Below are 17,487 nucleotides of genomic sequence, written 5' to 3'. Positions count from 1 at the left end.
CATTCCAACTGCCTTTGGGGGGGGGGAGTTTGAGGTGTGGAATGCAGTGAAGTCCAATCAGCTTCCATATGCAAAAGACCTTGAAACGCTGGGCGGGACTGCACAAAGCAGCCAGTCAACCCAGCCAGCGTCTTCTGACTGACAGTTCAAGCGTCCATACACTAAAGGTGTGCATTTTAGAACGTTGGCACCCACTACTCTTTTATAATAAGGGAGAGATTTTTACCCCACCCTCCCCGCAAGTGGGCTCAGGGCGGCTTACAGGGGGCACAAGCCCAGCATAAAACCCAATAAAACCGTAAAATCATGATTATAACCGTAATAACAATAACAATAAATAACAATAAAGTGCTTCATTAGATAGATGGTCTTAAGTGGTTATCATTAGGTCAAGATGGTCTTGAGTGGACTATCTTCCAATCAGCCCCATTGGGGTACCGCTGTCCAGTTGATCGTTCATACCAGTCCCATGTTGTTAATGCCACATCGTATATGGCTGAGCTTCCCAGGGCGATCCCGAAGTCAGATGGTATTAGCCACCGTTGGTGGTGGTGGCAGCGGTGGCCCCTATGTGAACGCCTGGCGGAAGAGCTCCGTCTTGCAGGCCCTGCGGAACTGCATAAGGTCCCACAGGGCCCTGATCTCCTCCGGGAGCTCGTTCCACCAGGTACGGGCCGCCACTGAAAAGGATCTAGCCCTGGTTACAGCCAGTTTTATCTCCCGGGAACCTGGAATCACCAAACGGTTTTGGGTCCCCGACCGAAGTGCTCTTGGGGGTACATGCGGGGAAAGGCGGTCCCTCAGGTAAGTCTGACCCCCATCAAAGAAGAGCATTTATGTTAGCCACATTTAATGCATTGCCATTGGCCACCTTCTCTGGAAGATGCCATAAAATCCCTTATGCCTAGTCTGGAGCATACTCCCAGTGGCCACCTACCTTGCAGAATCCTATCTCTTTACCAATGCAACTCCCTGAACCATTTCGTTACAGTGCAGTTCTGCTCACCTGTGCAAAAATCCCTCTGGAATAATCCAGTTTTGCATCGTTTGCAAACAGCCAGGGGAGTGGGAACCTTCCTCACCTTGTCAGGGAGGCCCTTCCATCGGGGGGGGGGGCACCACAGAGAAGGCACAAGGATGGGTTGGTATTGATTTTCCCCGTTGGCAAGTTGCCACCTGCAGAAGACCCTGCTAAGATGAGAAAGGTTGTTGTGGCAGAGCATGGGGAAAGAGGCTGTCCCACAGATAAGAGGGTGCAAGGCCACGAAGAAGAAGAAGAGATTGGATTTATACCCCTGCCCTTCACTACCCAAAGGTGTCTCAGAGCGGCTTACAAACTCCTTCCTCTTCTACTCCCCACAACAGACGCCCTGGGAGGTAGGTGGGGCTGAGAGAGCTCTGACAGAAGCTGCTCTTTTTCAAGAACAGCTCTTTATCAGAACCACGGCTTGCCCAAGGTCATCCAGCCAGGTGCAAGTGGAGGAGTGGGGAATCAAACCTGGCTCTCCCAGATTAGAGTCCGCGCACTTAACCACTACACCAAACTTTGTATGTGATACTCAATGCCTTGAATGGAGCTGGCTCAGCGTAAGAGCCACATAGAATAAACGGCAGATGTTTGAGAGTTGCAAGACATGAACAAATATTACACACACTTTTTATTTAAAAATATGCAAATTTGATTTTTATTAACATTAAATGAGACTGCCAAAAATAAAAAACAGAGACAGATAGTGATAATGATATTTATTTGTTTGCTAATGATATTTATTTGTCTAAGAGAGAGAGGTGGAAAGAAAGAAGGAAAGAGGTGGAAAGAAAGAGAGAGAGAAACAAAGAAAGCAAATGGGAGGGAGAGAGAGGGAGAGCATGGCGCCCCTTCACTTCCCCAGCCGCCCTGTCGGGAGTTGCACAATATGTGTGAAAGAATTGCATGTGGCTCCCGAGCCACAGTTTGGCCACCTCTGCTGTATTTGATGGGCAGCCAATTGAGTGACTGCAGAACAGGAGTGATATGCGTCTTCCGCCCAGCTCTTGATAATAACCTAGCTGCAGCCTTTGAACTAACTGGAGTCTCTGAGTTGACTTTGAGGGAAGACCTACGTAGAGTTTGTTACAGTAGTCTAGTCTTGACATTACCATGGCGTGGAACCAGGTTGCCAGATTGGCCGAGTCAAGGTAGGTGGCCATCTTGAGGGCTAGAATGGGTTGGAAGAAAGGAGAGCCAGCCTGGTGTAGTAAGTCAGGAGTGCGGACTGATCTTGATCTTGTATTGAACAGCATTAATGAATGCATGAAAGATACAGAGGCCCATGCATCGTCAGCTTTTGGGATGCTACCTAAGTGGCTTGTCCATTGGAGGAAGAGCCACAAGCTGGAGGCAGGCTACTTAAAGGATCGTTGGATTGACCCTGTTATATGGTTTTGGACTGGGTTTGTGTACACGTCGACCTGAGAAAGGGAAAAGTAAAAACACAGCAGTAAGAGTGGCTGAACCCTTCATGAGGTATAGTTGTGCACATTTAGGAAAGAAGCATGGAAATCACTGAGCGGAAAGAAGCTCTGTGCTGCGTCAAGATCACTGTAGTCAGGAGGAAGCCTGCAGCAGTAGCCTGAGATTTCACTCATAAAACTTACCTTTGCAGCCACGGTGCTGATTCTGTCACCCAATTCTCACTGTTTTGCTTCAGGAACTACCTATATCTTATAGAATCATAGAATCACAGAGTTGGAAGGGGCCATATACAGGCCATCTAGTCCAACCCCCTGCTCAGTGCAGGGTCTTGCCAGTGAGCCACCGAGCAGTAGCTCTGAATTGTTGCAACTTTCCCAGGATTTCAAAACTCAGCATATACCAGCATATCTTGTGAATGAAACCGGGAAAGCAATTGCTGCCCTTCACAGACTGGCGCTGCAGCTAGGGTTGCCAGCCACCTGGTGGTACTACCAAACAAAGAAACACTGTGATAAAATTGACAATATTTAATGATTCTTATGAACATCAATTTGTGTATCTATTAAGACTTTTACGATATTGTTTAGGAAATTCTGACAATTCTGACAAGGAGCAAGCAAGAAGGCTTCCAGCCAGATAAAAATAGTGACTGGTTGCTACTACTAGAAATTAATTAATCGGCTTGCTCCTAATTCAAGCACTTGCAATGGAACTGGAAGTAAGTTTAAAATCATTCAAGTTAAAAATTACTGATATTTTTAAAAAATTATAACAAAAATATATTCCATTCAGCTCCATGTCTCTTTCCATTCTAAATAACCATGTTTGTTTCAAGATAATATGAAAAAGAAGTTAAGCTGCAATAATTTGAAGAAAGTAAAAAAGAGGTTAAACTGTATCAAAAAGAAGTTCAGTTGTATCAAGAGGCTGACACCTTCCAACCTTATAGGTTTACTCCTGAGGAAGATTCGTGAAATTTATAGTGGTCGATCGGGCGCTCATTGACGATATGATGATGTTGGACTTTCCCTTGAAAATGTCAGAATTTCCTAAGCAATATTGTAAAAGTCTTAATAGATACACAAATTGATGTTCATAAGAATAATTAAATATTGTCAATTTTATCAGTGTTTCTTTGTTTGACAGTATAAACCTGTAACTGTGATCCCTTCTTTGGTTCAACCACCAGGTGGTGGCTGGAGAGCTCCTAAGGATTACAACCAGTGTTCCCTCTAAACTGAGTTGGTGTGAGCTAGCTCACAGGTTTTTCAGCCTCCAGCTCACACATTTTTGCCTTAGCTCAGGAAGAAACGGCTCCAGGGCAAAGTAACTGATGCCAGGAGCCAACTTGCTTGCCCACAACTTTAATGCTAGGATTTCACAAAGTAGATTTTTTGCTCACAGTACTCCACCTCTTAGAGGGAGCACTGCTTACAACCAATGCTCCCTCTAAGCTGTGGAGTCTTGTGAGCAAAAATTCTACTTTGTGAGCTACTGGCATTAAAGTTGTGAGCCAGCGATTTGGCTACTGCATAAATTAGTTTGCTCTGGAGCCCTCCTTCCTGAGCTAAGACAAAATGTGTGAGCTGGAGGCTAAAAAACTGTGAGCCAGCTCACACTAGCTCAGCTTAGAGGGAGCACTGCTTACAACTGGTCTCCGGGCAACACAGAGCAGGCCCCTCTGGAGAAAATCAATGGTTGTTTTGGAAGGTGGACCACGCTGAGGCCCCTCCCCAAACCCCGCCCTCTCCAGGCTCCACCCCCCCAAATCTCCAGGTATTCCCCAGCCCAGAACTGATTCCCCCCTCCCCAAAACCTGTGGCTGTGTGGGTCGCGCCCATTATACGTCACGACTCCCGTTGCCATAGCGACGCCGCCAGGCCCAAGGGCTCAGCCGGTCGCTCCGTCTGAGCAGCAGCGATCGCCTTCGTGGTCATGAGGGCGCCGTCCGCGCTACCACTCGGACTCCCGCCCTATGGCCGAAACATTTCTCACCGACAACAATACAAGAGTGATATTTTTCAAGCGCCGTCGTCGCGGACTTTATACGCCACCTCCCGCCGCTGCTATGGCAACCGTCCTCTCCCACCCCGCCCTCTTCCCGAGCGCCTCTAAGTGACGTAGCGGCGGGCGGGAGTAACGTACGCGACGCCTGTCTCCGGGTGTCGGAAGGGAGGGAGGGAGGGCCTGCAGGGTTCCTCTTTGCGTCACAGGCCCTTTACCCCGCCAGGCTTGCCATTCTCCCGGCGGCGGCTGGAGATCTCCCGGAATTCCCGCTGGCCTCCCAAGTGAAAGAGACCAGTCCCCCCTGGAGAAAATGGCTGCTTTGGGAGGTGGACTCTAGTGGCATTTCCTCGCACTGAGGTCCCTGTCCCCCCCCCCCCCCCCGGGCTCAGTCTAGGGTTGCCAGCTCTGAGTTGGGAAATACCTGATTTATTTTATTCGGGGTGGGGGTAGAGCCTGAGGGGGGGGGTTGGAGCAGTGTTCCATCTAAGCTGAGTTAGTGTGAGCTAGCTCACAGTTTTTTTAGCCTCCGGCTCACACAGTTTTTTGTCTCCGCTCAGGAAGGAGGGCTTCAGAGCAAACTAATTTATGCAGCCACCAAATCGCCAGCTCGCAACTTTAATGCCAGGAGCTCACAAAGTAGAATTTTTGCATCGGCCTGGACTCAGGGGCCACCACAAAGAAAGCCGTCCCCATCATCAGCGTGATGGATCTCTGGATCCATCTTAGCACCCTGGTGCGACTCATTATCCTTCCCAGTGGTACTTTAGAGACTTTTTGCAAAATGAGCTGCATCTGGGGATGAAAATGTATACTGAAATTAATGTTGTGGGCTCTCATTTTGATCTTGCTACAGTGGACTAACATGACTGTCCCTTCATAAACTGTGCACTATACTGCTGTGTACAGTTTTATTGTAAAGGAGAGTCCTGTTTATGTAATTTCTGTACTGCTTAAAGTGTCACGTGAAGACTTACGCTGTGCTTCGGTTCTTTCTGGGGGTTCCAGACTTCTAAAGTCCTAATGCATTGGTTATTGAATGTCTCGTTTGGTCAATTGTACTGACTCATGGTGTGTAATTCGACCTCAATCTCTGTGAGAAAGGTGGAACATAAATAACGCAAATAAAAATAAATGGAATAAAAGAAATAAGAGGAACACAAGAAACACCCCCCCCCCATGCCGGCTGTGTTTGCTGTCCAGGTGCTCACTGTTGCTAGGGAGATTTTCAGGGTTCTTCTTGCTTTTCCTTTAATGTTGCCAACTTTGGCTTGGGAGATTCCTGGAGATGTAGAGGTGGAGCTTGTGGAGGGCTGAGTTTTGGGAGAGGAGGGAGTTCAGTGGTCATGTGATACCTTAGAGCCCACCCTCTGGATCAGCCATTTTCTCCAGGGGAACTGATCTCTGTAATCTGCTGATCCACTGTATTCCTGGGAGATCTTCAGGCTCTACCCAGAAGTTGGCAACCCAATGTGCGTCTTTCTGACTCACCCTCTTTCATTCACCCTAGTAGGCTGAGTGGCCTTTCTGCCATCTGCAGGTGGCTCTGGGGCTGCTCAGAGCAGAACTGGAACCCAGACCTTTCAGAGGACAGGCCTCTGACAAAGGGGGCCGCCTCCTATCTGTGTGGCATCAAGTTGCAGCTGATTTATGTTGACCCCAAAGGGTTTTCAAGGCAAGAGACAAACAGAGGCGGTTTGCCATAATAATTGCCCCAAACAAAATGGGATAAAGGGTGAAAGGAGAATGAGCAAGGGTTTCATCAGTCAAAGCCAGCACAAGAGGAAACAACAGGCTTTTACCAGGTTGGCCCCACTTAACAGCTGACACTAAACAGGCTTCTGCAGAAACGAATGTTATTTCGTGGGCCTCACTCCCGGGTATAGATGAGATTGCATCCTAACAGGATAAGCCGAGGTGTGTTTACTCAGATGTAGGTGCCGTGTTTTTCAGTGGGGCTTACTTCCAGCTCAGTATATCTGGGACCGTACCCTTAAATTTTTTCCCTTTGGTGTGTGCCGTGCCATGAGACGGAGGGAGACCGTCTTGAGCTTCTGCAAAATTGATCCTCTGCGGCTCTTAATAGTGTGCTGAGTTCTGAAGCAACTGCAAAGGGGATAGAGATCAGCAGAGGCTGACTTGAAAGGGTTGATCATGCCCTAATAGCTCGTGGAAAACAAAGGCACGTTTTAAATAAGAATATAAGAAAACAGAAAGCCCACTCCGCCCACCCCGGATTTGTGTAGAAGAGAAAATCTCAGACTGTAACTTTAGCAAGTAAACCGAAGAAGGAAATTCCGCAGATGTGAAGCATGCGTCTTTGAAACTCAGGCGTTTAAAAAGTGCTTCGGCTCTGCTGTTAATGATGCTATTGTTAGGAGAAGGGAGCGTTGGGAAGACTTTGCGGGAGTCAAAACAGGAAGAGCCATTTAAAGGGACTGATTATATCTGCCTGCTTATAGCTGGAGTTTCAGAGGCCCAGCAGGATTAGCAGCATTTCAGAGAGAAGCCGAGGGAGGAGGTCACGGCTGGAGCACCTGGTCGTCATCACGGGCATTTCCCTGGGCACCTGGTGGCAGGCCAAGGCACAAGGACCGAGAAATCAGGCGGCAGACGAGCAAGGCCAGGGAATGCAAACATGGGCTGCCTGCTTTCGGGGAATACTGTCGGCAGAGGGAGGGGCAAGGAGAAGCGAGGGCCCGACAAAAAGCCGAGCTGGGTTCAGGCACAGACAAGGCAGCTTTCTCACAGGTTTCTGGCAGTCTGTGGCTGCCTTTGTTTTGGAAGGGGCTCCTGGAAGGCTGAGGCGGCTTGACACCCACTTAGAGGGAGTCCAGTGCTCCCTCTAAGCTGTGGAGTCTTGTGAGCAAAAATCCTACTTTGTGAGCTGCCGGCATTAAACTGGCCTCGTCTCACAACTTCTGAGATAGGGACTCTGGGACAAGTGATGCTCTGTCATCTTGGTGCTTGGGGGGTCAACAGTAGGAGGGCTTCTAGTGTCCTGCCCCCACTGGTGGATGGACCTCCTGATGGCACCTGGTATTTCTGGCCACTGTGTGACACAGAGTGTTGGACTGGATGGGCCTTTGGCCTGATCCAACATTGGCGTCTCTTATGTTCTTATGAGTCTCCCAAGTGCTTCCTGCACTTCACATGGGAGTTTCATATGGCTGCTACCGGTCGCTCTGTTTTCTTCTTCTAACTCCTGCCTCCGCTGTGGCAGGGGATCCCTGTCCACCTGTTTTTCCCCCCACTTTCCTTCCAGCCATCTTGGATGGGCATCCATAGTTCTCCTTACCCTCATGTTGGCCTCACAACAACCCTGTGAGGTACGGCAGGCCAATGGACGGTGACCTGGTGAGCTTTACTTCACTGGAAATGTGAACTCAGAGCTCCCACTAACCACAATCCGCAACGCTGGCTATCTTTCCAGTTTCTCAGACTGGTCTAGCCCGCTGAGGAACTCCTGAGGCAAAGTCCCTGAACACGGCAGAAGATTCAGGACAGCAGACTTTGTTTGCTTGGGATACCAACCAAGCCTGGCCCAACCACGAACCTGAATCATCTAGAGGTGCCCCTAACAAGGCACGCTTATTGTTAAGCCTGGCCGAGGAGGATCAGTAGCAGCAGACAAAGTTCCTAAGGGACAGCTTTCTGGCAGTCACGGATCTCCCCGCTGATGAACCCAGGACTTCCTGGGGAGACACTATCAAAACCAGTGACCCGAAGACTCTCTTCATGGCCCTCCAGGGCTATGGGCACTCAACAGTGTGAAAGCACAGAAACTGGTATTTTTGAGATCAGGAAGCCACAATGCTCCCTCTAAGCTGTGGAGTCTTGTGAGCAAAAACTCTCCTTTGTGAGCAACCGGCATTAAAGTTGTTAGTGGGTGATTTGGCTACTGCATAAATTAGTTTGCTCTGGAGCCCTCCTTCCTGGGCCAAGACAAAAACGCGTGAGCCGAAGGCTAGACAACTGTGAGCTAGCTCACACTAACTCAGCTTAGAGGGAACACTGCGGGGGAGACCCATACATTGAGACCCATACATTGTGAATGACAACACGGTGATGATGCCTGTTCCTTGCTGCTGCCCGGATCAAGTGTGGGGAAAAAGCACAGCCCAGCTTTCTGTTCACTGTATCCACCAGTGGACTGTCAATGAAAGGAGTAGTCCCTCGTGTATATTTAGGCACCCGGGCAGTGATTTAAGAGGATGCTTTGAGCCACTTGTTGGGCTCCTGGTGGGACAAAGACGAGGGGTTGCAACGGAGCCAGTTTGGTATAGTGGTTAGGTGTGCAGACTCTAATTTGGGAGAACCGGGTTTGATTCCCCAACTCCTCCACTCGCAGCTGCTGGGTGACCTTGGGCAAGCCGTAGTTCTCTCAGAGCTGTTCTTGAAAAAGAGCCATTTCTGCCAGAGCTCTCTCAGCCCCACCCACCTCACAGGGTGTCTGTTGTGGGGAGGGGAAGGGGAAGGAGTTTGTAAGCCGCTCTGAGTCACCTTTGGGTAGTGAAGGGCGGGGTATAAATCCAATCTCTTATTATCTTCTTCTTTTGATACTGGCCGTGTTCCTGTGCCCTTAACATTATCCAAGGAAGCGGGAACTGTTTCTTGATACGGCAGCCATGTGGCTGGGAAAGTTGCATCTGCTTAAATGCTTGCTATTGATAGGGAACAGGCCAAGATAGTGCTGAAACGGAGAATAATGAACACAGAGAGACAGCTTGACCTAGCCAGGTGCCCAGCCTGTATAATGTCCGAGCAAAGCAGGTACCGACTTCTCCCTCCTCGTTACCTTTCCAACTTCGATGATCACAAGATGAGAAAAGCTTTTACTTTAGCTAGATGCTCGGCTCTTCCCTCGGCTGTCCTCGAGGGGAGATACAGGAAGATACCTCTCGACCAGAGACTTTGTCAATGTGATTTGGGAGAAGTCGAAACTATTAAATATAAGCTTCTCAGGTGCCCATAGTACACGTTGGTTCAGGCCAAATATATCTTACCTTTGGTAAAGGAAATGCCTGACCTGATGGACTTTGATTATATCAATTACTTATTGTCAGATGATAAACAGACCATCACCAAACCTGTAGCTAAATTCTGTGCAGCTTGTTACTATATCTGCAAAGAAAAGATTATTTAACACAGGGGTGTTGAACTCATTTGTTACGAGGGCCAGATCTGACATAAATGAGACCTTGTTGGGCCGGGCCATGTGTGTCATAAAATGTAATGCCAGGTAGTGGAGAGATAAACTTTATAAAGGACACAAACACAAAGGTTTTTTTTAAACTTAAAAACGTGCTTAAATTATTAGCACTCTCTGCAATATTTTGTTAATTTTACAGTGTCTGATAACTGACACCTCTTACTCTCAATAATAGCATCAAAATGTCTGTGCTGTTGCAATCTTGAGTATGCTGTTCAGGTGTGCATCTGTAAGCTGCAAACCTACGATGACGCAGCAGCAGCAGAACTGGAAACAGCAGCAGAAGACAGCCAGTTCCACTGCGGGCCTGATAGAAGCCCTCCAGCCCCTGGGCTGCATGTTTGACACCCCTGATTTAACCCCTGAAATCTTTTAGACCATGGTTTTTATATTTGTATTTTAACAAATTGTTTATATTGGTTTCGTATGATGTTACTGATTTGCTGGCTTGATGCCGTAACAAATAAAGAAATACTCTACGTTGGACTGCTGTTAAGGTATAGAAGGGCCAGTAAGAACAGTAGCAGCCCCAAGAAGGTTACAGGCCTAGATGCTGAGAACTGGCTAAACATATTATATTAGACTTCAAATAATAGTACAGGGAACCATGGTTTGTTAAAAAACGAATAAAAATACATGAACATTCAAAAGTCATACAGGCTGTATTATTAGAATGTCAGCAAAACGAGTTCGTCTTATTGCTATACATATAATAATTCCCTGAGCATTAGTAAAAATGAACTTCACATGTTACAGTTTTTTTTTAAGATGGCTTGAATTTGGAGCAAGCGAAACGAAAAAGCTGTAAACATATGCTAAAGACTTTCTTTTGAATGTATAAATATTCAGTGATACAGTTATAAAGACAAGAACATGTACAAAGTGCAGAAGGAGGTCTAAAACACATATGTTGTTGACGAAGTTCTCCGGATTGTCGAGTCGTTTCGAAAAAGCTTCATCCGAACAGGACCTTATATGACTGTTGCATATCTTCTATTTTGTAGACCATTGAATAAAGTGCCAGAAATTCTAGTACATGGAAGAGTATCCTCACTGGTCATATAGATGCATGATGCATTTACAAGTGGGCCATCTGGATAAGAAGATGTACATGTTCTTGTCTTTATAATTGTATCACTGAATATCTTATACATTCAATAGATGGTCTTTAGCGCATGTTTACAGCTTTTTCGTTTCGCTTGGTTCGGATCATTTGAGCTGTAGTTCTCTATTCTGTTGACTTTGGAGCAAACATGCCTCTGGCAGCTCACCCATCCCCTTCATTGAAGAAACTGGCTCTGCAAATGGGAATTTCTCTTCCCTGGAGGCAGCTATATTATTTGTAGTTTTCTGTAAAAGAAAGATTGATCTCCTTGGGCTATTTGTTTGATTTTGATCCTGTTCGTTTCCCGAGTTCCTTCCCCCGTCGCCCGTTTTTGACCTCGCACAAACCCTATGAAAGAGATTGGGCTGGGTCAGAGAAGGTGAGCGGGCTCAGGGTCATCCACTGACCCCCTCGTCCTCCGATTCCCATTTTTTACCTTTAAGGTAGGGGGCGGGAGGCAAAGGAAACATAACGGGTCTGTCTGTCGTAGAAAAACAGGTTCTGCCCCTCACTCATACAGCTTCCCCCCCCCTCTGTCTTGCAATTCAGGTGGAGAGACTCATGGACCTCCCCCTCTTCCTCTGATGCCATCTGACTGCCTCCCCTTCCCAGGAGTGAGAGCCCATCCTCGTCTTTCACGTTCCTTCCCGAAGCCAAGAGATGGAGCCCCCCGAGGTGACCATCATCGAAGGTGTGGGGGACGAGGTGACGGTGGTGGCTGGCATGGTCATCCTCATCACAGCCCTGGTCCTCTCGTGGCTTTCCACATACGTCGCGGATGGTGGCAATCCTCTTCTGGGGGCGGTCGTGGCCGCTGGAGACTCGTCGGTGATCCACCTGAGCCCCATCGACCACTACGTGGGGAATTCCGTGGTCTCTGAACACTCCGAGCCCCAGGGCGCCACGGAAGGTGCGGAAGAGAAGGCGGAAGAGGGCTCGGCCCCTGACTCAGGCCCTGCCGTCGAGCAAGGGGACAGCAGCGGTGGCTCGGACGCAACCCTAGACCGCCTGCTGGACATTCAGGGCCTCCCCCAAAGGACCTTTCCTAGCGTGGCCGTCTCCCCGGAGCATCAGGGCTCTCCCCAAACAGCACCTGTCCCGGAGGAGAGCGAATCTGATTCAGGGTTTATCAAAGTGCGCCTCAAATTCCTCAACGATACGGAGGAGGTGGCCACGGTGAGGCCGGAGGACACTGTTGGCATCCTCAAGAGGTGAGTGTTGTTGTCTCCGAAAACACGTGCACGCGTACACACACGCACATTCGCTTGTTACCTGAAGAGCTGTTCCGTAACCACTCCTCACCCTGACAAAGAGAACCAAGGGCAGCCGCGGAAATCAGTGCCACGTGCACCGATGAACAGCGACTAGCGTACGAGCTTGTCGCTGCAGCTAGAAGCCAGCGTTCCCCTGTTGCGAGACAGTGGTTGGTTCATAATGTGGTTGCATTTCAGAGGGCTCAGAGCACTTCCTGAGGAAGGGAGCTTTGACTCTGAAAGGTCATCACCCCCAAAATCTTGTTGGTCCCTAAGCTGCCACTGGACATCTAGCAGAGCACTTCCTGCACATGATTTCATCAGTCTTTGGAAAAGCTGTGCAAGTTAAGTCTTGCGGCTGGTGGGCACTCAGGTCTGAGATGATGAAATTGGGGATTCCCCGGGCCGAGGATGATAACTTTTAGCCACTACCACAACTCAGCTGCTGCACCCTGCCATTGGATCAATCTGTTGGATCAGGGCAATAGGTTCACCCAAGGAATCTGATGGGCAGTAGGCTCAGGATGGATGAAAGGAAATACTACTTTACACAGAGTGATTCAAACGTGGAATTCGCTGCCAGAGGATGTAGTGATGGCCACAGGAATAAACAGCTTGAAAAGGGGATTAGACAGATTCATGGAGGGTAACTCTATCAGTGGCTACTAGCCATGGTGGCTGAGGGGAACCGCCACATTCCCAGAGCCAAGAGGCAACATCAGGGGAAGGCCTGGGCCTCCATGCCCTGTTGTTGGCCCTCCAGAGGAACTGGCTGGCCCCTGTGTGACACAAGATGCAGGAGTAGATGGACTGTTGGTCTGATCCAGCAGGGTTCTTCTTACATTCTTATCAGGGAAGGCCTCGGCCTCCATGCCCTGTTGTTGGCCCTCCAGAGGAACTGGCTGGCCCCTGTGTGACACAAGATGCAGGAGTAGATGGACTGTTGGTCTGATCCAGCAGGGTTCTTCTTACATTCTTATCAGGGAAGGCCTCGGCCTCCATGCCCTGTTGTTGGCCCTCCAGAGGAACTGGCTGGCCCCTGTGTGACACAAGATGCAGGAGTAGATGGACTGTTGGTCTGATCCAGCAGGGTTCTTCTTACATTCTTATCAGGGAAGGCCTCGGCCTCCATGCCCTGTTGTTGACCATCCAGAAGAACTGGTTGGCCCCTGTGTGAGATGGGATGCTGGGCTGGGTGGACCCCTGGTCGTGATCCAGCGGGGCTCTTATGTTCAGAACTGGAAGAATCCTGCTAGCTGGTTGTCCCGGCTCCAAAAACCGTTGGCATGAATCCAAGAAAGGAAACAACTGGTTGTTGAATACGGAGTGCATATATAGCTTTTTTAAAAAAATACATGTTTCTTTCTGCACCTGAAAATTAACTGACTGAAGTAATAAATAGTGTTTTGGGGTTTTGTTTTGTTTTTAAAAAAGAAGAGTGAAGCAAAGATGGGCTAAGGCCAGGGCTGGGGCCTTCTTTCTCCCTGCCCCTTTGCAGTTGCCCTGGAGTGGAAAGCTGGCCCCCAAATCAGAGGGAGGACTCCTCTTGGTTAGCCAAGTGTTCCGAGGAGGCTGAGGGGCAGGAGTTTGCTGCTGCAGTAGGTGCTGGTGTGTGGGGGGGCTTGCTGACAGGCCCTGCACCTTTTGAGTGGCATGAGACTTGCAACCTGGGTTGGGCAGTCAGGGCCAGTGTGGCGTACCGGTGGACTAGGATCTGGGAGATCCAGGCCCAGGTTCAAATGTCCACTCCCCGTGGAAGCTTGCTGGGTGACCTTGGGCTAGTCACACCCTCTCTTATTATTATTTATTTTATTATTATTAGAAGAAGAGGAGATTGGATCTATACCCCGCCCTTCACTACCCAAAGGTGTCTCAGAGCGGCTTACAAACTCCTTCCCCTCCCCCTCCCCACAACAGACACCCTGTGAGGGAGGTGGAGCTGAGAGAGCTCTCTCGAGGACTGCTTATGAGAGAACAGCTCTGACAGAAGTTGTGACTGACCAGAGGTCACACCTACAGCTGCATGTGGAGGAAAAAGGAGGAGGAGGAGGAGATTGGATTTATACCCCGTCCTTCACTGCCCAAAGGAGTCTCAGAGCGGCTTACAGACTCCTTTCCCTTCCCCTCCCCACAACAGACACCCTGTGAGGGAGGTGGGGCTGAGAGAGCTCTTGACAGAAACGCCTCTTTTTCAAGAACAGCTCTTATCAGAACTACGGCTTGCCCAAGGTCATCCAGCAGGTGCAAGTGGAGGAGTGGGGAATCAAACCCGGTTCTCCCAGATTAGAGTCCGCGCACTTAACCACCACACCAAACTTAAGACTTGTAACCCGGCCTCCCCTAACGGGCTCAGGGCAGGTTCCAACGATGTAAATATAATACAGCCTACCTCGCAGGGTTGTCGTGAGCATAAAATCGAGGAGACAAGAATGCCGTAAGCCACTCTGGGTCCCTATCTGGTTCAAAGGTGGGGGCGTAGATGAAGAAATAAATGGGGCAGAGCCGCCTCCCGCAGCCTCCCCGGTGACATTGCCGTGGCGTCCTCCCAGTTCCCCCGCAGCTCACATGGCCCGTGGCAGCCACCGATCACAGGTGTCCGAAACCACCTGCACCCAAACGAGCTGTGTTGTCGCTCATCTGAAAACACCCCATCGGCACTCCACGCTGTGTAATCATCTCTCTTTTTTTTGTTCCCTTAACGAAGCAAATACTTTCCAGGCCAGGAAAGCCAGATGAAGTTTATCTACCAGGGCCAGCTTCTGCAGGACCAGGCCCGGACGCTCCGCTCCCTCAACATCCTGGACAACTGCGTCATCCACTGCCACCTCTCCCAGGCCGCCATCTCGGCCATCCCGGACGCGGCAGGGGCCCCCTCGGAGGCCGGAGGGGTGGCCCTGAACATGGGCAACCTGATGATCCCCGTCTTCGTGGTGATGCTGGCCATCATCTGGTACTTCCGCCTCAACTACCGCCAGCTGTTCACGGCCCCGGCCACCATCTCCTTAGTTGGGGTGACTGTCTTCTTCAGCTTCCTCGTTTTCGGGATGTACGGACGGTGAGCCGCCGGGGGGGAAATGCCTCGGCCAGCTCTTAAACTCGGACCCTCTTATTTTCGTACTTCTTCTCTCGTTTACCCTGCCAGTCATTGGGGGGTGGGGTGGGGTGGGGGGGGAGCTCTTATCCAGAATTCAGCGTTAACGGAAGACAGTGAGAGGAAGTAGCCCCTCGGACTTTTCAATTTAAAAACCACAGAAGTTCAGTAAACCTTTTCAAAGCTGTCCGGTTTGGGTGTTTTGGAAGACTGATGGGAAAAGGCAGGCAGAGGCGGGACGGCGATTAGGGCAGTCCCGGTTGGCTTGCTTTTGGGCTTCCCACCACCTACCCCAGGTATCAAACACCATCCCCAGCGACTTGAAAGCCTTGCCTAGATGTGTTTGGATTTCTCTCCTACCCTGGGGGGGGAACGTGGCTTCGTCTCACAGTGTTTTTTTCTAGCCACAGTTCTGAGGACCTGGAATTCACCTAGTATCCAGAAGTGTGTGTCAGAGAGCCTGATTGTGGCGTAGCCTGGCTTTTGCCACTCACATGTTTAGAGACCACCTTTGAGCCTCCCGCCAGAGGGAAGGGCTTCTAGCCAAGCATTTGCCTCTTCTTTTGCCGCTGCTTCAGAAAACATAGACTGAATGACCTTGGCACAGGCTATCCTGCTGCATTCTACTACAACCCATTATGTGAGTGTCACATAATGATTCCTCGCTCTCTCCCCGACAACAGCCGTGCAGCGCTAATGCCTCCAGCCCTTCCCTGGGGGTTGAGCAGAGAGTGCCTCCCCTATCCTCCCCTGTCCTTAGGCCACATTCTGAAGGTGCCCGGCCAGACCTTAACTGCGTGGACTCCGCACTCAGAACCGCGCTCTCGCTCTGCCCTCTCTGCAGTCCTACGCAAAGCCGAAGAGCAGCCATGCCACCACTTCCCGAGAGAGTTCTCAAAAACGTTGCTGACAGCTGGGACCGTTTGCACAGCATCCTGTTTGCTGTGTAGGACGATGCCAGCTGCAATTCGGGTCTACCTGTCCATTCCTCGTAATCAGGTTACATAGTTTGCATGAGTGGATGTCGTACCAGACAGTGGCCGAGGTCTTCCCCTTTGAGGAACAGCCTCCAGGGGGAGGGATTTGCTAAGAAGTTGTCCCTTTGCTGCCTGAAGTCCAGCTGGAACTGGGTGCAGGGATCAAGGTACTGCCTTAGGCATCACTGCAGAGTTCAGCAACTAAAAGGCAGTCTGGGGCTGAGCTCTTTGCAGCTCGGCACCCACGGAACGATCGATTCTTTAGCATCACGGCGGACTCCGGCATCATCTTAAGTCACGAGCCGGCCATCTTCCCCCTCCCCTCCCCACCCCTTCCCCCAATCTCTTAGATACAATCCAAGTCAAAATATTTTTCAAAAACCCTCTCTCTTTACTGGTGAGGAGGAGGACATTGAAGGAAGCCCCTGCTGGAGAGGCAGCAACCCAGAAAGTCCCACCTCGGGGCCACATGAGTTGAGGAAAAACTAACGACTAAATGCTGGCCGCCGCTTGAAAACTCGGGCGTTTTAAGTTTATCGAATGGAGGTATTCTGTAAACCTGTAATTAATACACAAGTGTCTGGAAAGTATTATAGCAAACATCTGTGCAGATTAAACTCACCCCTTTCCTCCCAACAGTTAGTTCCAATTGCATGTGAGGCGAAGAGGGGCTCCTTTAAACCGTTCTGCGGCAAGTCAGAACCTCCCGCAAGCCACCAGGCAGGCAGGCTTTTGCAGGTGGGAGCACCGCTTCTTTTCTCCTCCAGCGTGCCACAGATGACTTGACCAGCAGGCTGATATTTTGGTTTTCATTGGGGCAGAGGACAGGTGGGGAAAAGCACTAGCAGCTGTTTGACCTTTGCAAAGCAGGGTTAGTGGGCGGGGGTCTCCGTGTTCAGCACAGCTCCGTTCTTTGTGCGTGATGACTGGAAGCAAAGCAAAAAAGACGGTCGCCCCTATATGCCGTTCCCCTCCACACCCCTTTCTCAGTTCACACGGATGGCAGAGATGGCCTTTCCGCCCCACCTGGTGGGCTAGAACACCAGCCTCCAGCCCACAGGCCGGCAACCTTGGGTGTGTCCCAGAGAGCCCCTGTAAAGTGGCTGCCGTGGGGGAAAGACCCCCCTTGCGGAAAAGTGTGGGAAAGACCCCCTTGCTCATACTCATGCACAAAGCGTAAAGGTGCCATGTCCTTCGTACGTGAGCGGAGTATAGCAGGACAGCGAGTTGAGGCTGAGAAGATTTCACCTTGTCTTGCCCTTCACGGAGGCACACAACCTGGTTAAGTGCGCAGACTCTAATCTGGGAGAACCGGGTTTGATTCCCCACTCCTCCACTCGCAGCTGCTGGATGACCTTGTGCAAGCCACAGTTCTGGCACAGCTGTCCTT

The 17,487-nt window shown here is 50.0% G+C and overlaps 1 protein-coding gene across 1 annotated transcript; it reads left to right on the top strand.

The window, feature by feature from the left end:
* Window positions 1-11,330: 11,330 nt before the first annotated feature.
* TMUB2 (transmembrane and ubiquitin-like domain containing 2) lies at window positions 11,331-17,244 on the top strand. The gene is made up of 2 exons (XM_015417483.1): window positions 11,331-11,987; window positions 14,734-17,244. The coding sequence occupies exons 1-2, from the start codon at window positions 11,437-11,439 to the stop codon at window positions 15,086-15,088; spliced, it is 906 nt and encodes a 301-aa protein (XP_015272969.1). The 5' UTR covers window positions 11,331-11,436; the 3' UTR covers window positions 15,089-17,244.
* The last annotated feature ends 243 nt before the right edge of the window (window positions 17,245-17,487 follow it).

Source organism: Gekko japonicus, unplaced genomic scaffold (genome assembly GCF_001447785.1).
Source record: "Gekko japonicus isolate JY-2015 unplaced genomic scaffold, Gekko_japonicus_V1.1 scaffold4295, whole genome shotgun sequence".
In the NCBI taxonomy this organism is placed as follows: Eukaryota; Metazoa; Chordata; class Lepidosauria; order Squamata; family Gekkonidae; genus Gekko; species Gekko japonicus.
Note: the sequence above shows the minus strand (reverse complement) of the source record. Positions and strands in the feature narration are given on the sequence as shown.

Coding starts and splice junctions, on each gene's coding strand:
- TMUB2 (XM_015417483.1), top strand. CDS start 11,437: ATGGAGCCCCCCGAGGTGACCATCATCGAAGGTGTGGGGGACGAGGTG. Junction 11,988..14,733: donor ACTGTTGGCATCCTCAAGAG/GTGAGTGTTGTT, acceptor CCCTTAACGAAG/CAAATACTTTCCAGGCCAGG.